A 27,113-nucleotide genomic window follows, 5' to 3' on the forward strand; every position below is an offset into this window, starting at 1 on the left:
GGATCTTCTTCTATAAAACCACAGAAACAAAAATAACAATTTTAGGATATTGCGTGTACAGATGAATAAAGTAGACATATTGAGTAGTTATATTTTTGAAAGCGTATATATGTATTATATTAAGATACAATCTTGCATCGTGGTGTAGCTAGAAGATTGATGAATTCATATAAGATGTCTTCCTTCTTCCCAAAGTTGTGAGCCAGCACTTGCATTAAACATTTATTGGTATATCTTTCTTCACCTTTGTCTCATTTCTAGTTCAGCGTCAATTAATTATATGGAAAATACCCATTTCATTTTTAGAATATTACCAATCAATTAAGCACCGACACATCGTCTTGATTAAAAATCTAAAGTTTTTAAAACTACGTGAATATTTCCTTATACTTATAATGCTATTACACATGTTTATATTTACGTATATTATAATCTTATAATATGCATATTATGTAAAGAAGAAGAAGAAACGTAAGTGAACTAATATAAGATAATTCTACTGAATCTTAAATGTGAGCTTTTTTTTCTTTTTTTTTTCTTTTTTTTTTTTTTAACTGAAATAATAAACACACGAATTACCGCATAAATCATATTATCATTGTATCTACTATATAAAGTTGAATGCAAAAAATGTATCATATATATCTTTGTTTCCTACTAAAACATTGTTAACATCTTTTATGAATCTTGATTGGACATGAAATATGTCCATGTAATTACAAGCGGTAGTTCCTTTTTTTTTTCTTTTTTTTTTTAATTTGAACAAGACTACGTTGTGGGTCACAATGTTGTAGGTAATCGTTATCATTCCACTATATTGTTCTCTTCAAATCCGTTTAATGTCTTGACCGATGTGAAGAGTCTCCTCTTTCATCACGACGATCTCTTTCCCGTTCCCGTTCTCGTTCACGTTCAGGTTCTCTTTCTCGTTCAGATGGTCTTCGGCTTGATTCTCGTTCTCGATCTCTGTCTCGTTCACGTTCTCTGTAGCGATCGTCATAATACCTACACAGGACACGTCAGCCAAATTATCTTACTTTAATGTTGAACCTATATCTTACGTCTCTTCGTATATCGCTATTTTACCAAATATTAACTATCTAAATTATAAATTACATTACTTTCCTGATAATTTACAAAAAAATATTTAAACAAACTTCCTGAGATATTAATCGCACGCTTTTATATATTACATATTTATATTTTTTCTCTTTTTATTTTCTTATAATAAAAATATATATTAAAATATATAATATATACACATAAAATTTCCAATTTGTATTTTGACAAGAAAAAGAAGTTGTAGATTCAAATAATTTTACGCAAAGAAATTTTTTCAATGATTATCTAAAATTATTGAGAATACGTTAAATTAATCCGTTGTTGTCTATTGTTGTTTTCAATTTAATGATACATTTTTTAAAATTTCTAAAACAAATATAACTTGTAAAAAAAAAATAAATTCTCTTTATTATAAATAATATATTCTTCTTGTATATATCTATTGGTTTGATATAACACTTGGTAATTAAATAGGAGAGGTATACCATACCCATTAAGAAAATATAATGGAAATAATAAAGAGCACAGAATTGTACATTGCAATGTACGTTTAATCTCTTAAACATGCTATCATGTTGCAGGTATACTTCAAACTTATTATTTAATAATTATAGTCCATGATATATTTTTATTATAGTTTTTAATTTCTTTAAATGGTAATATGTGTAAGTTACAAGTTATTATATGGCATCGCTTTAATATGCTTTCTATATTCGTTTAGTTTCATGTTTACTGACAATATGTATTTGTGATACATGGGACTTGTATTTACATGCATTCATTTTAAGAAAAAAAAAGGAGATTACCTAGACGCCTTGGAAGACGAGACAGGAGCCGCCTCTGGCGGTTCTTCTTTTACTCTTGGCCTGGCTGACTGACGTGTCGTACTAATGAAAAATGCATATTTTGTGTTATGATTTTTTAATACTATTTTACCAGGCTTCTAATTTGTTAGGAGAAAATATATTAAGTAAAATTTGTACTTTAGTTATATATATATTCAATTTTTTTAAATAAAAATCAAAATAAATAAACCCTATGTAAAAAAATATATATATATATATGTAAAAAATTATCGCATCTTTTCTTATTATGCATATATTAAATCAATCTGTATGTAACTTATATTTGTATCTTACAATTAATTATCTCTTTTAAAAATTATATTTTAAAAAGAGAACGTGACATGTTTAAAAAAAATATATATATAAATATACATGTACGTATAGTGCATATGCAGTAAAATTATTTTACATAAAATATAGCATAAGCATTGAAAATGCAATTAAACTGCATATGTACATTATATGTTGATTCTATTTAAGTGTCGATTTTAAATTTTAAACGAAGAGAAATGTATATGAAAGAATGATTTAAATTTATATATATAATTTTTTGGTAGTACTTTAATATAAAATACTAACTCTATATTTCATATCATTTGAATGACGTAGCATCATATTCATAATACATATATGCATATTAGATAAATCATTTTGTGATGTTTCAATAAAAATGAAATAAATGTATCATCGGTGTATTACCAATATAATCAGACTTTAAATTTGTATAAAAATCTTTCTTTAAAATAAAAAATAAAAATGCAGTAAATATCTAATTACTTGATAATACTCTTTAACAAATGGTAAAAGACATAAAAATAAATATAATTAATTGACATATTTTTCAAGTTTTTTAATTCGAGTACTATTGCTCATACGCTAATGTGATTATGCTATATAAAATCTTTATTTAATAATAATTAAAAATGACTATGTTCGTTAATACATTTTATCACATCTTTGAAATTAAGACAAAAATAATGCTCTCTTAAAGATAGAATATTCTTCTATCAAATTATTCAATTATATTTTAAAAAGTTTTTATAACTTTTTGTAAATTTATATACATCAGACATATAATAAATAAAATCTGTTAGATTTTTTTTAATTAATAAAATCTTCTACATTCATATATATTTAACGATTAATCAAAAAATATTAAAGAAGATAATTATTTTGGTTGCATCAAAGAATTATAAATAATAAACATATATTTTTTCGAAATGTTCATTGCATTTAAATTTTTATTTGTTTATATATATAAATATTTATATATATAAATTATATATATCTAAATATAAATATAATAAAATATATATATAAATATAAATATATATATATGTATATACACACACTCTAAATCGAGAGATTATACATTTATATCAAAATATATCTTACCAAGAAGTACTACCATGAATGTATATATTATTTCACCGCATTATTAAATTTATTTGCTACAATGGTACTAATATTTCACATATTTAATGACACTCGAAAAATGCGGAATCACATTAAAAATAGAAATAAAAATCCGCTTCTATACAGAATTATATGGAATATTTCCGATTTCTATTCATATTAAATAATCTCTTGTCAACATATGAATAAAATTCATACTGTAGAAAAAAATATGAACTTTTTCCTACAAACGCAAATTGCTTTTAAAAAAATTCAAACGGTTGTACATTAAAATGAAGAAGTTTGATTTCTAACTTGGTCATCTATATAATCTATTGTTTAGTAACTTAATACTAATTATATTACAGTTTAAGGTATATACTGTTTTATTTTATATACCATAGGTACATAATAAGAAAATCGATTCGACAAGTATCAATTGGCCAATACACCAAAGAAATATTTTGTACTATCAAATTCTGGCTGTTGATCTTTATCAATTTTTAACAATACATGTCAAAATTTAACAATACATTCATATAATGTGATTTTATCTTCCTAATAAAAAATAAATATGAAAATAAATATGAAATTTAATTAATCAGCCGGAATTTGACATATATGCGATGTATTTTTAGAATATTTTAAATATCATGTTTAATACTTTCAATCCTATTATAACCGAGTATATAATACTCTTACACTCAACAACAAACACATTGATGAGAAGTTCACAAATGCTGAAAATCATTCATTCAAAGTACTAACACTGACTTATAAAAAAGTCATTGTGTTTAAAGTAACATATTTATAATACAATTAAATGCTAATTTTTTTCTAAATTTCTCTTTCACATTTGTATTGATGACTTATAGACTTTAAGATCAATTTTTTTATATATGTCATTAGTTGTGTAAAATAACACACACATAATATTTTCTTTTCAAGATTTTAAATATTAGAACTTGACTTTTTTCAATAAGTAAACAAACCCACTATGTTGAATTTAATCATAAGTTATGATTTTCATGTATTATAACTCACAATGCAGTTTCATGAAATTTTTCAATATTCCATTATTTTTGGGTTTAATAAAGTTTTCCTAAGTATTTTTGAGAATTGTCAACGTTCTTTTTTTTTTCTTTATCTGAAGAGCAAGAACACTTAAATAATCTTGGAATGATCACTATTCCAAATATCAACATATGCTTAGGTTTCTTGCTTAAGACGTATGTTGTGTTGCACATGAGTTTATACACTTGAGCTGTACTGTATGTACCCCATATGGGATGATTTGCGAGTTGACCAATTTTTAACTAAGTTATTTCAAATATACATACTATAATTAATTACAATACAGGGTGTGAGAGAAATAATTTGTTGAAAATTGCGCTTACCTTTCTTCTCTGCTTCTCTCTCTGTATTCCCGATCTCTCTCTCGATCACGGTCTCTCTCTCTGCTGCGTGATCTTTCTCGGGGATACGGTTCACTATAATAACGTTCCCTATCACGGTCACGATCTCTTTCTCTTTCACGATCACGTTCTCTATCTCGTTCTCTATCTCTGTCCCTGCTACGTTCTCTATATTCTCGATCACGACTTCTAGATCGTTCACGGCGTCTTCTATGACTACGTTCTCTATCTCGCGAACGAGAACGTTCTAAAAAAACAAATTTTTAACATTGTAACATTTCAAATAATCGAAGAGAACAATGTTACATAATTCCTCGCTATACTTTGTCCTTTATATGTATATACATATGTATGTATATACATACATAATCTAAAATATTTACTCACCTCTGCGAGCAGAACCATAACTCTTTGTTTCAACACCTCGCAGAGTATCTTGAAGCGAACTGATCAATATTTTGCATCTATCATCTGCAGCTACTTTAGATTGTTTTATTAAAGAAATTGCAGTAACTAAGGTTTCAATGGCGCTTGCATATTCTCCAGCCGCAGCATCCGATACTGCTCTGGCTATAGCAGAAGAGGACACTGTTCTATTGCGTCCCATTATTTCTTCAAATTCTTGATCCGTAAGCGGAGGAGGACCTTCAGGACGATGATCAGGTCCTGGCGCACCATAAGGTGGCTAAAAGTACGTTTATATAAAACTTATTAAGATTAAGGCTTTCCAAGTAAATATTTTTTCTTATATAGCTTATACCTGTGCTGCAGGTGGCCCGTAGCCATGCGGTGGTACATGCGGTGGTCCATGCGGTGGTCCATGCGGTTGCCCATGGGGTGGACCATGGGGTGGTCCATGAGGCGGACCATGAGGCGGACCATGAGGAGGACCAGGAGGACCTGGAGGATGTTGTCCTGGATGTTGATGAGGTGGTCCTTGTGGGAAAAATGCTGGATTTACATGCGGTGCCGGCCCTCCTGGAGGTCCTTGAGGTGGTCCCTGAGGTGGTCCGCCATGTCCAGGTGGAGGGCCGCCCGGACCTGGTAACATTCCTGATCAATATTGATTTTAGGGTGCGATAGCATATATAATTACTTTATATACGCTACTAGGAATTTTTTATACATATATCTTTTCATATTTTTAGTGTATCTTTAATTTATTTGAGCTTGATTTTTTTTTCCTTATAAATTAAATCGTTGTATTTTCGTTAAAACATTCATGCAATTAATTTAGCTTTCTATGAAATAAAAAAATAAGTAAATAAATTAAAGATAATAAAAATATTTCACCTCTGAGAAAAAAATAAATAAATAATGTGTTAATAATATTACTGTTACATATTACATGAATGTTACAAACTTAATTATAATTATTTGTTTTACAAATATAGTTGTTTGAAACACCTTGTATCTTTATGCATATGTTAAAAGTAAATTTCCCTCAATATCATGCACTACTATAACAATTGGCACTGAATGACATTAATAACACTTTATGAACGTTTCAAAACTCTCACCACCCATAGAACCTGGAGGAGGTCCTCTCTGTGGTGGCCCTTGGCCAGGTTGTGGGCCTTGCATATGTTGATGTTGAGGGAAACCTGGTGGTCCCTGAGGCCCATGATGCATTCCTATGCACATTGAATAATCTTGTCAGCATATATATTTGGAAAAACATATGTGTGCTATTGTACAGATTATAACACTAACATGGGAACACACAAATGTGCAATTATAGAATACCTATATTTATATTACAAATAGAAAGAAAGCATATAAATCCAAGATGTTTCAAATGTTTAATCGTTACGCGGTTTCTCTTAATAATTTACAAACCTGGTGGTCGATTCCATTCTGGTCGTGGTTGAGCACCCCTAGGGTCACCTGGAGGTCCTCCAGGATGTCCAGGTGGTCCACGAGGAGGACCCTGACCAGGGGGTCCAGGTGGACCACCATGAAATTGCTGAATGAGAGCAAAGAAATAGTTTTACTTCATATATCCATTTGCAAATGGTATTTATTTATATTTTTATAAATGATAATTATCGAAAAAATAAAAATAACTTTATATATTCATAATATATAAAGTTAATAAAGAATATAACGTATATATAAATACATATATATTATTAATATACTCTCATGGAAGTTCAATAATCAAGAAGTAAAGAAGTTACTAATCTTAAAAATTGTGCTTCAATAATTTATTATCAAAGCCAGTTATTTATTATGTGCCAATTTCATATAATAACCTTCATATACTCCGATTGTATCTTGTTAATTATATAGGAATTTTATTGTTGTTTTTTTATACTTGCTTTTGTTTCTCAGAGGAGATAAAAAAACAGAACCTCATTATAAGTTACCTGTGATATATGAAAACTGGCTTCTGAAAGGTCTCTAGTACAACTCTATTCATAGTGTAAGACATGTAAGTGCAAAAAATATTCAAACTTGTATGATACTTATTAAAGTTTTAAACAGTATAATCTATATCAGTTTCTAAATAGGAAAAAAAAAAAAAAGAAAAAACTAGAAGAACTTACAACTTTGCAGAATCTTAATTTATTTGGTTATCTGTTATATCAATGTTTTATTTTTCATATATAAAAAAAAAAAAAAAAGGATTTTAAAAAAATTTCAATAAATACGAAAATTATAATATAATACGTTACGAGATTCTGCTCGGTTTGAACATTTTTTAAAGAAACTTTTGATGAAAATATATAAGAAATATAGCCATAAAAAATGTGTTGGCAAGAACTCTTTTTATATAAACTCCATTTAATATATTATTAAATTTATATGTACTTAGAAATCTGTACATTGTCTTTATTACATCTCATGCTATTTATATCTATCACATACCATGCCTGGTGGTCTGTGCTGTCCAGGTCCGGGTCCTGGAGGTCCTTGCTGTGGTGGGCCACCAGGTCCACTAGGACCTCTTGGTGGTCCAGGTGGACCATTTGGTCTAGGACCATTCCATGGCGCTTGCTGATATCCTGGTGGAGGTGGACCTTGATTAGGATGTCCAGGTAAAGGATGGTGTGGTCCAGGACCTGGACCCATAGGTGGTCCATGCATTCGAGGCGGACCTTGTTGACCAGGCCCACCAGGTCCAGGTGGCCCCATACCTGGTGGTGGCATTCTTTGTGGTCTGACACCCTGTGGAGGGCCCATCATCATTCTAGGACCATGATTTTGTTGAGAATGTTGAGGATGTTGTGGATGTTGTGGATGTTGTTGATGAGGTGGCATAGGTGGCTGATGTTGGTGCGGATTATGAGGACGTTGACTCTGACTTTGCTGGGGAGCAGGTGCTGGTCGTGTCTTGCATTGAGATTCGAACTAGTAGTATAAAAAGTTTATTAATTATACTCTATTTAGTTCCTTTATTTCTTATCTTCCATATCATTCATCTAATACAACATTTATTTACCTGATTTAAAGCTTGCTTCGTCGGAAATGTTACAACTGGATTCTGACCATGTAATTCTTTTTTAGGTAATCTTTCCATACAAATTCTCATGCTTTGTTCTGAACCCAGAGAAATTACACAGAAACCTTTAGATTGTCCATTTGCTCTATTTTCAAAGAACTTTACTTCAACAAAATCAGATACACCAATACTTTGGACCGCATCAGTTATGTCTTGATCACTCGTCCACTATAAAAATAAAATGAACATGGCTTTTACAATTTGATTTTATAGGTTTTATTCAATTTTCAATTAAATTTTAATTAAAATTTTAATGTTTTATTTACATTCTAATTTTATATGTAATATTTAAATGCAAAGTACATTTTAAATTTAAACAAAAAAAAAAAGAAAAAAAAAGAAATAATAAAATACATATCGTTATATACCCAAGTTAAATTGCCAACGTATAGTTGATGACGTCTTCCTATTTGATTAGGTTGGATGTTGTTTCCAAGCTGATGATAAGGTGCATTCCCATTAGTTTCCTCATTTGTGGATGTAGTATCACCGCCTCCATCCCCAGTATTCCCACTGGAAACACCACCATTACCGCCTGCTGGAGCTGCGATTACATCGTCGTACAAATCCACTCCGTCACCCGCAAATTCGTCCTAAAGCATATTCAACAAGAAAACATATTGTTAAATAACAATGAAAATATAGATGATAATCTGTGTTATAATTTACCATGTAATAAAGCATATATTCTGGCAGCCACCAAATACTTGCTTTAATGCAAATTTAGAGTTGATAAATTTAATAGAAATTTATTCACATGGTACACGCTTTTAAAATATTCTTTTCTCAATGAGATAAAATTTTCATTATAGATTAGATTTCACATGCAGTGCAAATGCAGTGCTCCATACAACTAAAATTTGATAATCGAAGTGGAAATAATACTACGACATTTTTGCCTTACCGCTAACACCATTTTGATTTTCCTGCTGGAAACCTCTATTACTCGTATTTGTGCTAGGTCCGAAGTTTTTTACGCGTGTACACAAAACGCACTATTTGTGAAACGTAGTTTAGAAAAAAGTTTTCGTGAATATACTTCGCGTATTCCGATTGCTTTCACACAAAAGCAGATCACGATAATACTGGTATTTCGGGCATAAGGACTTCGCAGAGTTCATCGAGCGATCGTTAACATCGCTCCTCCATGACGCCGAACACTCCGATATACTAACGCGTGTTTTTATCACTATCGGCTATTGATTTCTTTTAATATTCTCGCTCTTAATAATTACGAATAATATTCAACTCTGTATTATTATCAAAGATAAGATCGAATTACCTGCGCGAAATCTTGCTCGAGATCATCGGCGTACAAATCAATGTCACCGTCCGCCATTTTACGCACACCGACGCTAACTGCAGCACCAAGCCCATCAATTTCCTTCCTCGATTCAGAGGTTAGTACTCGAACGCCCTCTTATACGTAAAAGGCGGTCTAAAAACACAAGTTAACACACACTTTTTCATTGGCAGGAAAAAATTAAAACGTGGTTGAATTACAACGCGCGTTAATTAAAATTCTTAATCGACACTAAATTACTATAAATAGAAATAAAGTAAAAACTTAAGATACCTTCTTGTACAGAATAATCTATAATAATAATAAAAAACAGGGTTATTAGAAGTGCATACTTTGCTATCGTGTTAGAAATAAGAATTCCCTATAGGCACAGTTATCAACACAGTTATTAGTCAACTTGAAACAGCTCGATATCGTGAATTTCAAATTTTCAGTTACCAGATGTCGTTCTCAAAATAGCCCTTGTCCCAAACATCAACGAATCACTTTTATCCTTTTTAAATTTTACATTTTATCGATCTCATTTGGCATTGATCAATAAAAAAGAAGAAACGAAAACAAACTAACAAAATTGGTTCACAATTTTATAATCAAAGAATGAATAAGAGTGATGAGTAACTATGAGCTAAACTTTATGTTTTCTCAGATTGCCAGTGAATTGTGTATAACCATAAATCTGATTCTATTTAATATCAAGCTGTCAAAATATTAAAAATGAATGGATATTAATAATTCTACTTATTTTATAATATATAATAGGTATTAAACATATTTGAAATGTCTTTGACACATTTATCAAGTGGAAGATTAAATGTCGCTCTTATACAAGAACAAGCAAGAAAACAATTGTTACATTTGTTCGAACAATGCGATGGTACAAAGGTAATAATTGATCGTATGGATAATATCTAATTCTTTTTTTTTATGTATATATCCTATACGTACAATTCTATTTTAATAGGCAATTATTTGGGACGAGTCACTTGCTGGTCCGATTGGACTTGTTGCAAAATATAATCTGTTACAAGAGCATGATGTTGTCAAAATATATCCATTATGTGGAGGAACATTATCTATACCTCCTAATATTGCAAATATTATATTTATCACTAGACCACAATTAGCTTTGATGGATTTAGTAGCTGAGAATGTACATGGGTATGCGTTATATAAAAAATTTCTATAATATTTTCAATATTTGTATTATAATATACATATACTTTAACAGAGAAGAAGGTAAAAGACCTCGTAAGGAATTTCATTTATTTTTTGTACCAAGGAAAAGCCTATTGTGTCAAAAGAAACTTCAAAACCGAGGTGTTTTTGGTAGCTTTACATTAATAGAAGAATTTAAATGTGATATATTTCCATTTGATAGCGATCTTCTTTCTATGGAACTTAATGAATCATTCAAAGAATTTTATTTGGAAAACGATCCTACTTGTTTATATCAAGTAGCCCAAGCTATTCAAAGTCTACAAAGATTATATGGAAAGATTCCAAAGGTTACAGGTAGAGGACCTGCTGCTGCTAAAGTATGTGAATTATTGGAAAGATTAAATCGAGAAGAAGAAGATAGTAAAATGAATGTATTACAACCAACACCTATAGAACATTTATTGTTACTAGATAGATCTGTGGATTTATTATCACCCTTAGTTACTCAATTAACTTATGAAGGCTTAATAGATGAGATATTTGGCATAAAATACAGTAAAGTATTTGTTAGAAATTACTTTTTTTTTTTGATATAATGTTATTTATAAGAATTATGTATATGTATCGATATCGAATGAATAAATTTCAGATACCGTACAGTTGCCTGCCAGAAAGTTTCATGATTCTGATGACTCTCCAACTGTAATGTCTCTCAATGAGAAAGAACAAATTATACTTAACTCTGGAGAGGAATTATTTGCTGAAATTAGGTAAATATAAATTTTTTGTATTTTTTATGATAGTATTTATATCTTTATGATTTACAGAGATAAAAATTTCAATGGAGTAGGTCCGGTGCTTAGTAAAAAAGCTAAAGTTATTTCGTCACAATTTGATGAACGACATGGGGATAAGAGTGTTCAAGAAATAAAACAATTTGTTGCTAAACTACCACATATGTTGGCAACAAAACAATCTTTAGCAAGGCGTAAGTTATTCAAGAAAGTATGTTAAACATTTTAAACATTCTTAGAAATAACGTTTTTTCAATAGATACAACGATAGCAGAAATGATAAAGGAAGTCACTGATTCCAACAGTTTTTTAGAATCATTACAAATTGAACAAGAATTGTTAAATTGTATCGATACAGACAAACCCAATTCATATATAGAAGATTTAATAGCTCAACAACAACCATTGCTCAAAGTGCTTCGCCTTCTTTGTATACAGTCTTTAACAAATTCTGGTTTAAAACCAAAATTATTAGATTATTATAAAAGAGAAATAATACAAACTTATGGATATCAACATTTACCAACGCTTTTAAATTTAGAAAAAGCTGGTTTGTTGAAAGCACAGCAATCTATACGTCAATATACTGTATTGAGAAAAGCATTGCGTCTTACGGTAGAAGATGAAAGCGAAATAACGCCCAAAGATATTAGTTACGTACATTCTATATATGCACCTCTTAGTATTAGATTGGCAGAACAATTAGTTCAGCCAAATGGTTGGCAAGGATTAAACGACGTGATGGGTTTATTACCAGGACCTACTGTAACGAACGTTTCATATAATTTAGCGTTTACAGGAAGAAGTATGAATCTTTTATCACTTTGAAGAAAAGTATGATATTAAAACGTAATAATAAACTTTTTTATAGGAAATTCTATTACTAGCGAAGACTCAAATTCTGATCCTCCAAAATTAGTTTTAATATTTTTTATCGGCGGATGCACATTTGCGGAAATATCAGCTTTACGATTTTTATCTCAACAAGAGGATCGTAAGTATTATATTTTATAATACGACTGATAGATAATGAAAATAAATATATGAAATAACTTTCTTTTAGTAAATGTTGAATTTATCGTGGGTACAACAAAGCTTATAAATGGTAATACATTCCTTTCGTCGTTAATGGAAAATATGGAATACAATTGATTTAATAAGTAATAAATAAATATTTCTATATATCTATCCCAAAACAAATGTGTCATATATATTCTATTTATAGATTTAATCAAAGCACAGGTATATAAGCTAAATCATTAAAACAAAATATATGATCTAATAACAAAAATAAAAAATTTCAATTTCATTATTTTCTACAACCCAAAAGCTTCATTGATTTTGATTAAAACATTAAATAATATAAAAGTTACGAACCGGTTAGGCTGACGAGCGTATTTTATAATCATCGACGGGAGAGATGGAATAACTTATGGACATTTCGCGGGTACGATCGTTGAATGTTTCCAAAGACGAGTAACGAATTTGAATTCGGTAACGGTAGGGGGTACTAATGCAAGAAGAAGAGACAGAAGCAAAAAAGACCTTTCGCATTTACCGGCGATCCAAGTACCATTTAGTTACAAAGTCTACCAACGTAGAGCGCCACAGATCATCGACAGACGGCTCGACAGTCGTAACAGAACACGACGGTATAGGAAAGCGAAAAGGCGTGAAAAAGTTTCGCGAAATTCTCTTAGGCATCCGGGCAAACGGTGTGTGTCGTGCCGTGTATCGCGTCGAGATTGCCACTGCAGTTTTTCTCGTCGCGTCTCGTGCGCGTGTGTGTGTGCGTGCGTAAGTTTGCGTGACACGTACGGGGCGTGTACGTCGTTTTCCGGGGTGCGGTGCATTTCTCATAGGACGAAAGATCTCACGGATCCACCGGATCTTAATATGTTTGAAGGATCATCGTGGTTCAGAAAAAAGAGCTGCCTCTTGTGAAGTGAATTTTCTTCAAGTTGCGCGCATGCCTCCGTGCTGCTCACTCACTCGCCATTTTGGAGGTGAATATTATTTTTTACCCTCTTTGCGATCGCAATGAAAGAGTGAGAAAGAGAGAGAGAGAGAGAGAGAGAAAGAAAGAGAGAGAAAGAGAGAGAGAGAGATCGAGATCGTTCGTGAACTTGAACCGCATTTCGCCGGGAAGCAGTCGTTCGTCCAGGACACGGGGATGTCATCGGACCAATGCGGACGCACGACTTACCTCCTTGATTACAGTGACGACGACGACGAGAACGAGGACGATCTTCTTCTGGCCCCTCATCAATTCCTCGTTTGTCTCTTTCTTTCGTCTTTCCTTGATTTTCTTTTCGTTTCGTCCTTCTTATTTTCTTTCCCTTTCTCTCTCTCTCTTTCTCTCTGTATCTATCTATATATCTATCTACCTATCTATCTATCATCTCTCTCTACCTTCCTCTCTTTCTCCCTCACTCTTCTAGTCTTTTCCCCTGTCTCTCTCTCTCTCTCTCTCTCTCTCTCTCTCTCTCTCTCTCTCTATCTCTATCTATCTATCTCACTCACTCTCCTCTCTTCTCTTCTCTTCTTTTCTTTCTTTTTCTTCCCTATCTTTTTCTGCGTTCGATGCCTCGCTCGCTTGCTCGGACGCGATCGTCCCGAATGAACAAGACCCAACCCTCCTTACGCCCGCATTTTCCATCTCCTGCGAATTTAACGCGAAACTCGTCATACTTGTTGTCTTCTCAACCGATCAACAACGCGATAACACCCTCTTATTTCTTTACCACGGCGCACTTCCCCCAAAACGCCAAAAAATTCTCTTCGGCGATTTCACGTGCGAGCGCGGAGAATGCGCGTTCTCGACATACCACTTCTTCGACCGCCTTAGGTTCACGATTCCCTTGCCTTAAAAGTAAACCCTTTTCCGGCGATTCGATTCTTAACAAGGATTCTCGGAGAATACGTGTTGTGTTTGCACGATCAACAAGGATGATGATGATATATGATAATCATCGTAATTCTTTCGTATTTAACTTATTAGTTTTCAATATATATATCTTTCAATTTTATATATATATATATATATATATATATATATATATATATTATATGTATGATGTATGTATGTATGCATAAGTATATTATCCTATGGTGTTAAATATTTTTCTATTTTCTTACAATCCTTGTTGATCCAAATTTCTTGTTGAGATTGTTTTAAGATCTTGGATTGTCTATAAAATTTCCTCTTTTGTTTTCTTTTTTTTCCAGATATAATGTTATTCTTGGGAATGGATTGACAGAGAATTCATAAAGATTAAAGGATTAGAAACATCTTTTATTATTAAATAAAGAGGCACGGTGTCTGTGAAATAGGCCTCGGCCATTAATTCATCAATTTCTCTACTATGCCAGCTGTTTCAAGACCCGGTAGCCTTAAAGATCCAGAGATCGCAGAATTATTTGAGAAAAATGATCCGGAGAAGATATTTGAAGACCTTCGGGAAATTGGACATGGTAGCTTTGGAGCTGTCTATTATGCCCGATGCCTGGTTACCAAAGAAATTGTTGCTATTAAGAAAATGTCATATTTGGGAAAACAAACGGTTGAAAAGTGGCAAGATATTTTAAAGGAAATTCGTTTTCTTAGGCAACTCAATCACCCAAATACTATAGAATATAAGGGTTGTTACCTCAGGGACCACACTGCCTGGGTATGTAAAAAAAATGATTAGAAATTATTTTTATAAAACTTTTTATTTTATTGGAATAATATTTCTTTTATAGTTGGTGATGGAATATTGTCTTGGGTCTGCATCAGATATTATAGAGGTACATAAAAGACCTTTAAAAGAAGATGAAATAGCAGCAATCTGTGAAGGAGTTTTACGTGGTTTACATTACCTCCATTCTCTTGGAAGAATCCATCGGGATGTTAAAGCAGGAAATATTCTTCTCACTGAAAATGGAACAGTAAAATTGGCAGATTTTGGTTCTGCTAGTATAAAATGTCCAGCAAATAGCTTTGTAGGAACTCCATATTGGATGGCACCAGAAGTGATATTAGCTATGGATGAAGGGCAATATGATGGTAAAGTGGATGTATGGTCATTAGGAATTACATGCATTGAACTAGGTACGTTTATTTTAATGTTATTAACTCTTACTATCTGTCGATATAAATATTCAAAGTTTTATATATATATATATATATATACATATAATTTCAATTATTTCAGCTGAGAGAAAGCCTCCTTACTTTAATATGAATGCCATGAGTGCTTTGTATCATATTGCACAAAATGATACTCCAGCTTTGAATTCACCAGACTGGACTGATGTTTTTCGACATTTTGTTGAAGTTTGTCTTACAAAAAGTCCTAATGAAAGACCAACATCTGGTACACTGTTGTCTGTACGTTATTGCTATATATTATGAATATACAATTGTTAAATTAATTACCTATTTAAAACAGTTTTGATGCTTTTTAATATAAAACTAGTATACTGTCTGGTTGATTATCTTCTTATAGATTTTCTATTTTATAGCATCAGTTTGTTACAAGAACACGTTCTCCACAAGTCTTAATAGATTTGATTCAAAGAACAAAAGCTGCTGTTAGAGAACTAGATAATTTAAATTATCGCAAAATGAAAAAGATTTTAATGATAGATGCATGTGAAACTGAAAGTACAGTTGGAGATGCTGATGGTATGTATACTATCAATATTATTATTTTAAATCTTCCTTATATATTTACGTCTGTAATAATGTAAAATTTTGATTAAAGATACTCCTGATGAACAAACTGGTGGTGATAGTAGCAAAAGTAATTCAATTACCTCAGAGCATTCAATCCATTCAATGGGAGTATCAGCGAGTTCTCAAAGTTCCTCCACAAACAGCTTACCACTGCCTAATGCAGATTCAAATGACTATTCCACTGGTTCTGTTAGAAATCGACATAAAATAACGACTGGTGGTGTCACAGCTAATCTGCTTGAACATGGTGCCAATAATTTTGCAACCATTAGAACAACATCAATTGTGACCAAACAACAAAAGGAACATATGCAAGAGGAAATGCATGAGCAAATGAGTGGTTATAAGAGGATGAGGCGAGAACATCAAGGAGCTTTGGTAAATCTCAAGATAATATTTGTATTGGTATTTAATGACTAATGTTAATTTTAACTTTATAGGTTAAATTGGAAGAACGTTGTAAAATGGAAATGGAATCCCATAAACAATTATTAGATAAGGAATATGAAACGTTATTGCAACAATTTAGTAAAGAATTGGAGAAGTTACAGCTTAGGCATTACCAAGAATTGGAACGTAAACTTAAACAGAACCAAAATGCGGAAAAGAAACTTCATAAAGAAATTACAAGTAGGCAAGAAGCTGATCGAAAAGCTCTTGAAGCTCAACAGAAACGAGAGTACAAAGTAATTAAATCTTTATTATATTGAATCAATTTATATTATAGGAAAAATTCGGTGTAAACTTATTATTCTTTGTTTGATTATAGGCATACAAAGAAAGATGGAAAAAAGAACTTTCTCAGGATGAAGTAACACCAAAGCGACAAAGGGATGCTACTCTTCAAAGTCAAAAAGATAATTTAAGACAAATGGAGGCACAAGAAGAACAACGTTTAGCTAGAGGACAAAGAGAATATCTTGATCTTGAGATTCGTAAATTCAGAAGAAAAAAGTTGCTTATCTTTCACAGTCTTGAACAAGAGCTTTTACGTGAAGTTAGTAACATATTGTTTGTGTTATTATAAATTTCCTTGATTGTGTGTATTCATTTACTAAATGACTTGTAAATTCATATTTTAGGAATTGAACAAAAGACAACAACAATTAGAACAAGCACATGCTATGCTGTTACGGCATCATGAAAAGACTCAAGAATTAGAATACAGACAACAAAGAGCAGTACATGCTCTTAGAGAAGATCAAGTTCTTCGCCAACATGCTACTGAACTTTGTAATCAACAGGATTATATGCAACGGGCTGAACGTGATTTACGTAAGAAGCATGCACTTGAACTTAAGCAGCAGCCAAAGAGCCTCAAGGTAAGAAATATCTAAAATCCGTTTTTTAATTTATAATAAGTTAAATTAAAACAAAAAAATGTATATATACTTGCTTCTAATATTAATCGTTTCAGCAAAAAGAAATGCAAATTCGTAAACAGTTTAGGGAAACTTGTAAAATACAGACCAGACAATATAAGGCATTAAAAGCACAGATATTGCAAACAACTCCAAAGGATGAACAGAAAGCAGTTATAAAGAAATTAAAAGAGGAACAGAGGCGAAAACTTGCACTTTTAGGAGATCAATATGAACAGAGTATTGCTGAAATGCTTCAGAAACAAAGTATACGGTTAGATGAATCGCAGGAAGTCCAGTGTCATAATCTTAAGGTTCAATATTATATATACTGTTTACATACAAATATCTCATATTTATTAATATATTTGAATTAATTAGATTTATAACTCTGCTGGATGTTAATTTTAAAGATATAATTACCTTTGTAACAGGAAAGGTTAAATTATGAATTAGAGATTTTGATCGCGTATCAGTCTAAAAATAAAATGCAAGCCGAAGCACAGAGAAATCGTGAACGACGTGAATTAGAAGATCGTGTATCTGTGAGACGAGCTTTACTTGAACAAAAAATGGAACTCGAAACGCAAGAATTTCTTCGCGAGCGCAGCGAACGAATACGTTTGTTACATGAAAGACAAGAACGTGAATTACAACAATTTGACGAGGAAAGTGCAAGAATAGGATTCAGGTAAATATTTGTCGATATACTTTCTATATCTATAATTTATAAAATGTATAAAAAAAAAAAATTAATATCCTTAGGTTTATTATTAACTTATTAACATTTTATATTTTAGACTTTTATGATCACCGATTTATATGTGTGAAATGATATGTTTTTATCATTAAGTCATTTGAGATATTAAAAGACATATTTTATTAAGTGCTATTTTAAACATTTTTTAAATTACATAAAAATTTTCAATAATAATTAATATACTTACTTTTTCTATTTGCCTCATTATGGAAAAATAAGTTTTAAGTAATTCAAATCCAAATGTCAGAATATCTCAAAAGGAAAAATATATATGACTTAGATCACTTTCATAATCACTGGCTCATATTATTAAACTCTATTTTAATAATTTGATAGATTTATATTATACTGTTATTAATATGTTATTAACATTATTTCAGTGCTCTGGCGATAGCAGAAGCATCAAAAGAATCGTATCCAGATGATGAAAGCCTTAGTGGCTCAATGTTAAGTCTGGCTCACAGTAATAGCTCTACATCCTTCCCCCCTAATAGTCTTTAATTTTAATTATATTAATAGAATATGTATGTATGTGTCTGCCTGTAGTAAGTACATAATGAGTCTGCCGATCTATAGTTCTATGACTTATACGGATGAAACAGTGGTTGGCTCATTGCGTGCATTAATTCAAACCTAAAAAAAGATTTTAGGATTGGAAATGTGTATTGGACTGAAGTTAATCTATTGGGATACTTCTTTATTATCAAAATGTCAACACAGAAGCTCTTGGTTTGAAGAAATATTCCTTCATATTGAAGGAAAATTTAGATGCTTTTTGCAGCATTGTAATTATTAATCTCATCCTCTATCATATTTAAAAAAAAAAGAAAGAAAGAAAAGAAAAGAAAAAAAATAACATCGGAAAGAAGCAATAAAAATTTATCTGACTCTCAATGTCTCTTATAAATAAATTTAAAGAATTTTGAATGATTTCAACTCTCTTGGATTTTTCGTATTGTTTTTATAAATTTATAGCTCGATTCGTTAGAGAGAAGAAATTTTAAACTTATTCATTTATTATAATGAATATTGACTATTATATAAAAGTTGAGAAAAAGAAAAATAAACAATAAGGCCGACTTTATTGTATATGGCTTTATCTAGCTTTATTGTATGAAATTGAGAATTAGTAATGAAGATAATTTTTAATTTTTATTTTATAACATGATTTAAAAAATTGTTGACAATATTAAAAGCTGAATATAAAAACTTATTAAAATCGAGTTTATATTACTTCCAAACATATAATATATATATATATTATATAATTATAACAAATATATATGTATATATATATATATATATATATATATATATATATATATATATATACATATATATATATAATATGATTATAAATGACCTTTTTTAAAAAAATTGATTATAAAAATCATTCTTTATGTTACAGGTTAGTATCATATTATAATAAGAGATAAAAAGATTTGTGTAATCTACGTATAATATATGTATATGAATTTTTACCCAAATAATGATATGATACACAAAAAGATTTTCTTGATATTAAATTCATTTGATATGATCTATCAAAAATACTGTTTCTAATGATACCAATACTACTTCATTGTTTCATGGATTTTACTATTTCTTAAAAAATAATAAGCAAAACTTTTAATTGTATTAACTTTCGTTGGATGAAAAATATACTTATAAAATATTTCATAAGTATAAAACTGCCGATGACATCCATATCTGTTACATAGATTTTATATATCTTTTATTAGATACATATTGTGTGTGATAAGTAATTGTTTCTATGCTAGAATGTGCACTTTTTGGTTTATCTTTTTTCTCTCCTTTTTGTACCTTTTAGAGAAAGAACTTTATAATTCATTAACATTGCTTGTAATTGTGATATTTAGATCTTTTATTACACAATATTCCTCATAGTATACAGTTTCATCCAGTACACATTCCAGTTCTATACTCGTATATCATATTGTGTTTTATGTTTCTGTTTTATTATGCCTTGTGTACCTTTGTGTTTTATACATCTTGTATTGATTATCAAATGTTCAATCCGTGTTCAGCTGATTGTGACTGTTTTCTCAAAAGAGAATGTTCAAGATGTTATTTGCAGTATTGCACACGTATAATATATTTTACACAACAAAAAGAAAAAGTTAAGATATGTCCTTGTATTTTATAGTTTTATTGAGAATTTGTAAAAAAAAAAATTGCACAAGCTTACAATTTCATTCTTGATAAGAATAAGAGCAGATCAAATCTTTTGATGCGTGGCACTTTTTAATAGATACTTTTATTCGAATATATATATATATATATATATATATATATATATATATATATATATATATATACTCACTGCTTTTGTGTCGAATGTCAAATAATGGGGATCGAATCAAAGACATTAAAAAATAAAAAATGTAAATAAAGCTCTCCTTGAACATTGGATACAATGAAAACTGATAATGTGATAATGAAAAAAATCGTAAGAGACATTCGTGCATGTTGATTTAGAAAATATATTTTTTATGAAGTCATTTAATGAATACTTTTGAAGTAATATTATGTTACACATTGTCCTTTATTGTTATACATTTATTGCTTTTGCTAATAAAAAGAAATTAGATTTATATTTTAAAATATAGTTAATTTTTATGATTATAGACTTGCTCTAAAATTTTTATTTATAAAATAAAATTCAGGAGTATGTAACAATGATCAATATTTTGTTGTATTATTTTTATATATGAGATATAATCAATATATATAATAATTATAAGCAATCGTCGTTTGTGCCATATTCATATGTGCAAAATTTATGATCTATTTTTTTACGTTTGACGTTTAAAAGTAATAATTCATTTAATGTTTTTTGTTAAAAAACCAAACGATGGTGTATTTGTTAACCATAATATCTTATATATATCAAATACATTCCAGTTTTCATTGCACAAATACAATTTTCATAATGAGACTAAATTATATGGACAAAGAAGAAGTATGTTGATAATGTTTATTAATCGTGATATATAATCGAATAGATACATGTTTTAGCATCGATAAAAGAAAACTATCACAATCAACTGAAATTTTGTCTATATAAACCACGTGTAAATATATTCTCTCACATATTACATACACAATAATTGAAGTAAAAAAATTTAACATAAAAACAAGATCAGAACAATTTAAATGTATATGAACAGAACATTGTGTAATTCTTCTTTGTATTATTAGAAAAAAATGCCTGAATTCTCAACAGACACAATTTTAGCAAATTATTATAAATATCTATTGCAGACTAATAGAGATTGTTCATGCTACATATTCAATTGTAGAATACTTTAAATATGTATGCAAAGTATGACAATTTCTTTAAATGAAAGATCATAAATATATCACAGATATATAAAATCTTTAATCTTTAAATGTATAACCAACTTTATCATAGTCCTCCATAACAATATGTATATGGAACATCAATTTTGCAAGCTTCGTAATGAAGAAATAATAACATAGAAAATAGTTGAGAAATAACTTACACTACTAAATAATTTTTCACTAGTAATTTAAATCGATATTGAAAATAAGAATGCAAAAAAAGAATGTTGGTTTTCAAAAAACAGTATGTTCTATTAAGAAAGTGAGATAAATTTTGACATGAGATATATAATTCATGTTTTTTATTCCAAAATATTTCTGATTAGATCTTGTAAAGAAGAATCTTTTTTTTCATTACGTTGGAGAATAAAATGAAAAACAAACTGATTAAATTATATCTATAATATCTTTAACTTCCTACATATAAAGTGTATAATTTTTTTGTTTTAGTAGTAAAAATAAAAACTGTAAGTAGTAATTGTTTTAGTTTATAATTAATGATTATACTTAATAAATAATAATCAATATATTATATAAGAAATAAGAAATGATTTTGTGCATACTGTATCATAAAAAGATTATATATTTCCCTATTTAATATAGTAATAACAGTATACACACTTCCTTAATGATTTCAATAATGATTTCAAACGATCAAGCATTTAGTTGATAGTAACTTAAACTCATTATTTTAAAAAAAAAATTAAGTCATATTATATACATACCAGTATTTAGAATAATGTTATTAACTCATTTTTTTTTAAACTCAGAATTTTAAATAGCATGTATGAACAAAGAATTTATTGTCATAAAATTTTATACGTTACATATATAATATTTTGCTAACAATAAAATCTAACTTTATATTGTACACAATTATTTGCCAATGAGAAGTATTATAGATGTATATTGTATTCTTTTTTCTTTTTGTCATATATTAAAAATAAATTTCTTTAAATTAATTCTCCAAATAGAAATATGACTGAAATAATTGGAAAAGATAATTATATATTTAGTAAATTATAAAATTATGTTTAAATTTCAAAGAGAGAAAATTGTTTTTTACTAGCAATGAACCTTATGAGAGAGAGAGAGAGAGAGAGAGAGAGAGAGAGAGAGAGAGAGAGAGAAAGAGAGAGAGAGAGAGAGAGAGAGAGAGAGAGAGAGAGAGAGAGAGTGCTTAATATATCGCAATAAAATAATAATATAAGTTTTTACATTTCTTCCATTAAAATTATTCTTTTAAGAAATTGTATATTCTTCATATATATTGTAGCACGAATTCTCTCTCTGAGTCAAGTTGTATGTATGTATTAAAAATAATTTTTTGTTATAGTCTGTAATCTCAATGTAATCCGCTGAATACCAATTTTATAAAATTAATTTTCGATATTTTGTAAATATTCCAAAGTTTTAACGCGAACAAAATTTAGATACGAACAGTGACATAGACAATTAATCATAAGCATATCATATCAAATATAATTATTATTTTACGCTTATGAAAGCTTGTCTCTTCTCACTTATATCTCTTTACATGTGATCATTATGTTTTGACAGTTGCATGTGTATTCGCTGCTCAGTTGAAAATATATTTAAAAAATTGATACCAATGTTCTAGCATTAAGTTATATATTATTTTATTATTAATTGACACTATAAGTGATGCTTTTTTATAAAGAAACTTTGCAGCGAATACAATAATACATACTTTAATACAATTTTGGCTTTAACTAGGTAAAATATAATTGTTATTTTTAATAAGGTACTTGTTAATCAATTATGCAATGTTGTAAAAATAAGATATCCACATTTTGAAAACAGATCCTATAATATAGTAACAGCCACTTCAAGAAAAATACATTATAATAGCATTAGATTCTATTAAGTATAATGCAAAATAATCTAAAATGTTTATATCAAATCAGGCAATAATTATGTATATTATTATTTTTCTGTGCTATCTTGCACAATATTATTTTAGATAGTCTTTCTTATAAATAAAAAATTGTATGTCTATTTGTTATATCCAAAATAGATTTTTATTCTAAAAAGCAAGTGATAACTCTCAGCAAAAAAATGAAATATTATACTATGTCTTTATATAAGAACCGTCCATCTCTATTCTTTAAATAATCAATGTCAATTCCACAATTTCAGAAATGTTGTTATATAACAATATATACGTGTATAGCATTGATAAATATAAAATCTAAATTAATACACAAGTATTTGGTGATAAAGAGACATAAAAATATTTGTAATTTACTTAATTTATAATGCTGTAATTCATAATGCTCTTAATTTAAACTCATGAAGTGGCTTCTACTATAAAATATATCACTTTTAGACAAATTAAAAAAAAAATTAATTACTCTGTGTACATTTATAGAAAAAAATACTGCAATCAATGTCCAAACAATAAGATTTCGTTTTTCTGAACTTTTAAAAATACATCAGCATTGTAAAGTTAAACACATCTTCCAGAATGATAAACACAATAATGCGTCATATGAATAAAATATGTAAAAATCAATTTCATTGTATAACAGATCTAAAAGATACTTCTAACGTACACTATGAATGTACATTAATGCAATAAGTTTTAATAAAATGATCATTACTGATCACATTCTTTTTTTTTTTTTTTCTTTTATTCCACTAATTTTATGTATTCAAAAATACAACTAAAACATTAGTAAAATAGAGAAAACAATGCTGGTGTTAAAACTTTTTTGACTGTATCTTATATACAGTACCAATATTTAAATTGATCTATAAACTTTGATTAAATGTATCAAAGTGCTCATAATGTATAATAACATGTAAGGTATATATGGTTTACATTATTATAATTTTTACTATTGCTATTATTACCTTTCATTACTATCTATAAATATTGACTATTAATGTTTCCACAAAAACATTAATTAATGAAGCATTATATGGATAACATATATAATTTTATTGCAATAATCTTTTTTTAAATTAATATCGTTTTAAAACGATACTGCATAAAAATCTATTCTCATTTTTTGATTATATTGTCAAATTGGAAATTGAAAATGAAATTTATAATTTTGGATAATGGTTGAAAATTTATAAATATGGAATGATTTAATTCGATTCCCTTCATTATTTAACTTTTATTAAAAAGAAAACGATTTTTATATATAAATTTTTTTTTCTTTACATGTTATAAACTTTTGAATTACATTTAATAAATTTAGTCAAAACATACAAAAAAAATCTGGATATAATAAACAAAAGAAAATTTTTATTTTGAATTATATAAAAATTAAAACTTTTTTTATCATAAAAGAAAATATATTAAAAATAATAGATGTCTATTAAAAAAAAAAAAAACATACTCTGCTGTAAAGAGTAATATTGTATATTCATCTATACATAAATGTTGTGCTTCAACTGACAATGGATAAAATAACTTGCATTTACTTATAGTCATAATATAGAATTTGAAATAGTAGCAAAATACATTCTGCCAGTTGTAATACAACAAAACATTTTAGCATTCAACATATTGCGCGTATAGATTACAGAATTATATATATCTATGATGTACATTATAACAAATGTTTTTACATTATTACATCGATAGATAAGTAATAATAAGTGATATTATACAAATGCATTGGTATTTGCAAGAATGATAATTTATTTTGTGGGGGAAAACGTAGTTGGGCTTAATATGCGACAATGCATCTCTCTTATAAGAGGTACAGTGTATGCCACACATTGATCCCACCCAGGTAATCTCCATGCACTTTCGCGTGTATCTTTCCGTGATTGAAGATCTTTATAGCCTGAAAATAAAATACATTTTTTCCAATTATATGTAAGACACATCCTAATATTAAACTTACACCAAATGTGATGAACATTGTACAGCCTTCCAATTTGTGAAAAATAACCAGCAAAAGGTTCATCATTATTACGTCTGAAATTAATAGCTTTAGCCCAATTGTTGCCCCATTCGATCATTGTACCAGGTTTCAAGCTATAACTTCGTATTTCATATATGTTTGGACCTTTACGTTTTTCAAGAGGCGGCCAATAACTAAATGCCAATAAATATTGTAGATGACGAGATCTTAAATAATTTCCACGTTCCTTGAGTAAAAGTTGATAGTTCTGACACATACAAAATGCATATTACACAAAATAAGTATCAATATGTTTACCAAATTGTCAAAGTAAATCAATATACCTCATCTTTAGAAAGTAAAATTTGTGCAAAATCAATACGTTCATAGCCACCAGTATATTGCCAGAGATGTAAAGCTTGATCTAAATCCCCTACTGAAACAGTCCATGATCCAACCAATTCACATTTCAGATCAGATTTTTTCGAATGTATTAGATTAACATTTTGTTCGCTGAAAATAAAATTAAATAGAAGATCACGTTATATATACACGCATGCATACATACTTGGTCAAAATATATTCTCTATTAAAGAAAATTTCTTAAAATTAATCAACTATAAAATAAATTGATAATATATAAATAATCTGTATATAAAAGAAATTCATAAACACCGATTCAAAATACGTTAATGAGTCATTAGTTCGAAAGGTCGACAGACGGTAAAATGCACGACAAGATAATGCCATTTTACTTACTAGTTAGTTAAATATTTATCGATGGAATCAGGACGGATATTATGCGTATGTAAAGCATAAATCACATCCTTGTCTGAAAGCATTCGCGAATGAGACTCCTTCGTTGGTTCGATCTTTCTTACCAAAAGTTTGCTTATCCATCTCTTGCTATCCTGCCGTACCAATGACCTTGCCAGAGACCTAAAACATACGATTTGTTGGCTATTTTGAAAGCATCTTTATTTGAACTTCATTGAGATAAAGTATCAGATAAATAATTAAGATCAATATTCGTATTTCTTTTTTTATCTTTTTTCTTTTTATTTCAACAAAATATCCTGCTAATCGTCCTACCGGGTGTTAATAAACAATGATGTTTTTGGCCTGTCGATTACCGTGACCTGCACGGTTCTGAATCTTCTTAAAACGGCAGCCATTCTTATTGGATCCTCGAAAATAGATATCCACCACTTCGCGCCCAATAAACTTCAGAATTAAGCTCGTTTAACCTTGTAGTTAAACACGACTCGTTAACGAGAATACACTGCGTGAGGCCGCCTAAATACGCTGTTGATTTAGTTTTATTCATAATCTCCATTCGTGATTGTTTCTTTCTACACGGAATGACTGCTGAACTTACGGCCATCAAAATTGTTGTTATCTGATTAATCTCCTATGCCACGCTCGCTCTCTCTTTCTCTCTCTCTTTCTCTTTCTCTTGCCTTTCACTTCTATAGCGCGTGCGCCTCTCTTCTGTGTACGTCAAGAGCTTATCATTTACTCATTGTCAGTCTTTCCTCCGTCGTA

General features: G+C 29.4%; 4 protein-coding genes across 17 annotated transcripts; 2 read left to right on the forward strand and 2 right to left on the reverse strand.

The window, feature by feature from the left end:
- Positions 1-87: 87 nt before the first annotated feature.
- On the reverse strand, positions 88-13,887 carry LOC127072134 (cleavage and polyadenylation specificity factor subunit 6). 12 transcript variants are annotated; one of them, XM_051012323.1, is made up of 13 exons: positions 13,684-13,887; positions 9,505-9,660; positions 8,591-8,815; positions 8,163-8,390; positions 7,589-8,071; positions 7,087-7,131; positions 6,557-6,683; positions 6,238-6,351; positions 5,478-5,770; positions 5,105-5,402; positions 4,700-4,964; positions 1,869-1,949; positions 88-1,005 (listed from the first exon to the last, which is right to left on the reverse strand). In XM_051012323.1, exons 2-13 carry the CDS (start codon positions 9,559-9,561, stop codon positions 837-839), a joined length of 2,385 nt encoding a protein of 794 aa, XP_050868280.1. In that variant the 5' UTR covers positions 9,562-9,660; positions 13,684-13,887; the 3' UTR covers positions 88-836. The 12 variants fall into 12 exon arrangements, with proteins under 12 accessions (XP_050868280.1, XP_050868278.1, XP_050868281.1 ...); XM_051012321.1 differs by lacking the exon at positions 13,684-13,887 and adding an exon at positions 12,855-13,002; XM_051012324.1 differs by lacking the exon at positions 13,684-13,887 and adding an exon at positions 12,855-13,001 and having other exon boundaries at positions 5,478-5,758.
- Positions 9,978-12,784, forward strand: LOC127072138 (vacuolar protein sorting-associated protein 33A). The gene is made up of 8 exons (XM_051012346.1): positions 9,978-10,407; positions 10,487-10,683; positions 10,754-11,238; positions 11,333-11,453; positions 11,511-11,671; positions 11,737-12,282; positions 12,349-12,471; positions 12,541-12,784. Exons 1-8 carry the CDS (start codon positions 10,303-10,305, stop codon positions 12,627-12,629), a joined length of 1,827 nt encoding a protein of 608 aa, XP_050868303.1. The 5' UTR covers positions 9,978-10,302; the 3' UTR covers positions 12,630-12,784.
- Positions 13,052-24,314, forward strand: LOC127072133 (serine/threonine-protein kinase Tao). Of its 2 annotated transcripts, none has more exons than XM_051012319.1 (12): positions 13,052-13,483; positions 14,706-15,148; positions 15,222-15,570; positions 15,674-15,849; positions 15,984-16,146; positions 16,226-16,575; positions 16,638-16,883; positions 16,967-17,194; positions 17,280-17,519; positions 17,615-17,872; positions 17,993-18,249; positions 18,699-24,314. In XM_051012319.1, exons 2-12 carry the CDS (start codon positions 14,843-14,845, stop codon positions 18,817-18,819), a joined length of 2,694 nt encoding a protein of 897 aa, XP_050868276.1. In that variant the 5' UTR covers positions 13,052-13,483; positions 14,706-14,842; the 3' UTR covers positions 18,820-24,314. The 2 variants fall into 2 exon arrangements, with proteins under 2 accessions (XP_050868276.1, XP_050868277.1); XM_051012320.1 differs by lacking the exon at positions 13,052-13,483 and adding an exon at positions 13,529-13,752.
- Positions 24,315-25,062: 748 nt separating this feature from the next.
- Positions 25,063-27,087, reverse strand: LOC127072141 (protein NipSnap). 2 transcript variants are annotated; one of them, XM_051012353.1, is made up of 6 exons: positions 26,947-27,087; positions 26,661-26,864; positions 26,328-26,507; positions 25,913-26,081; positions 25,569-25,836; positions 25,063-25,508 (listed from the first exon to the last, which is right to left on the reverse strand). In XM_051012353.1, exons 2-6 carry the CDS (start codon positions 26,741-26,743, stop codon positions 25,360-25,362), a joined length of 849 nt encoding a protein of 282 aa, XP_050868310.1. In that variant the 5' UTR covers positions 26,744-26,864; positions 26,947-27,087; the 3' UTR covers positions 25,063-25,359. The 2 variants fall into 2 exon arrangements, with proteins under 2 accessions (XP_050868310.1, XP_050868309.1); XM_051012352.1 differs by having other exon boundaries at positions 26,661-26,873.
- Positions 27,088-27,113: the final 26 nt, after the last annotated feature.

Source organism: Vespula vulgaris, chromosome 24 (assembly GCF_905475345.1).
Source record: "Vespula vulgaris chromosome 24, iyVesVulg1.1, whole genome shotgun sequence".
NCBI lineage: Eukaryota > Metazoa > Arthropoda > Insecta > Hymenoptera > Vespidae > Vespula > Vespula vulgaris.

Bases quoted from the DNA above. Each gene is read 5' to 3' on its own strand.
- LOC127072134 (XM_051012323.1), bottom strand. From the start codon at position 9,561: ATGGCGGACGGTGACATTGATTTGTACGCCGATGATCTCGAGCAAGAT. The intron at 4,965-5,104 runs GTGAGTAAATAT...TTGTTTTTTTAG, and splicing joins TTATGGTTCTGCTCGCAGAG to AACGTTCTCGTTCGCGAGAT. The intron at 1,950-4,699 runs GTAAGCGCAATT...ATTTTTCATTAG, and splicing joins GAGAGAAGCAGAGAAGAAAG to TACGACACGTCAGTCAGCCA.
- LOC127072138 (XM_051012346.1), top strand. From the start codon at position 10,303: ATGTCTTTGACACATTTATCAAGTGGAAGATTAAATGTCGCTCTTATA. The intron at 10,684-10,753 runs GTATGCGTTATA...ATACTTTAACAG, and splicing joins GTAGCTGAGAATGTACATGG to AGAAGAAGGTAAAAGACCTC. The intron at 11,454-11,510 runs GTAAATATAAAT...TATGATTTACAG, and splicing joins GAATTATTTGCTGAAATTAG to AGATAAAAATTTCAATGGAG.
- LOC127072133 (XM_051012319.1), top strand. From the start codon at position 14,843: ATGCCAGCTGTTTCAAGACCCGGTAGCCTTAAAGATCCAGAGATCGCA. The intron at 16,147-16,225 runs GTATGTATACTA...TTTTGATTAAAG, and splicing joins TACAGTTGGAGATGCTGATG to ATACTCCTGATGAACAAACT. The intron at 18,250-18,698 runs GTAAATATTTGT...ACATTATTTCAG, and splicing joins AGTGCAAGAATAGGATTCAG to TGCTCTGGCGATAGCAGAAG.
- LOC127072141 (XM_051012353.1), bottom strand. From the start codon at position 26,743: ATGGCTGCCGTTTTAAGAAGATTCAGAACCGTGCAGGTCACGGTAATC. The intron at 26,082-26,327 runs GTAAGTAAAATG...TTTTATTTTCAG, and splicing joins GATAAATATTTAACTAACTA to CGAACAAAATGTTAATCTAA. The intron at 25,509-25,568 runs GTAAGTTTAATA...TTTTATTTTCAG, and splicing joins CAATGTTCATCACATTTGGT to GCTATAAAGATCTTCAATCA.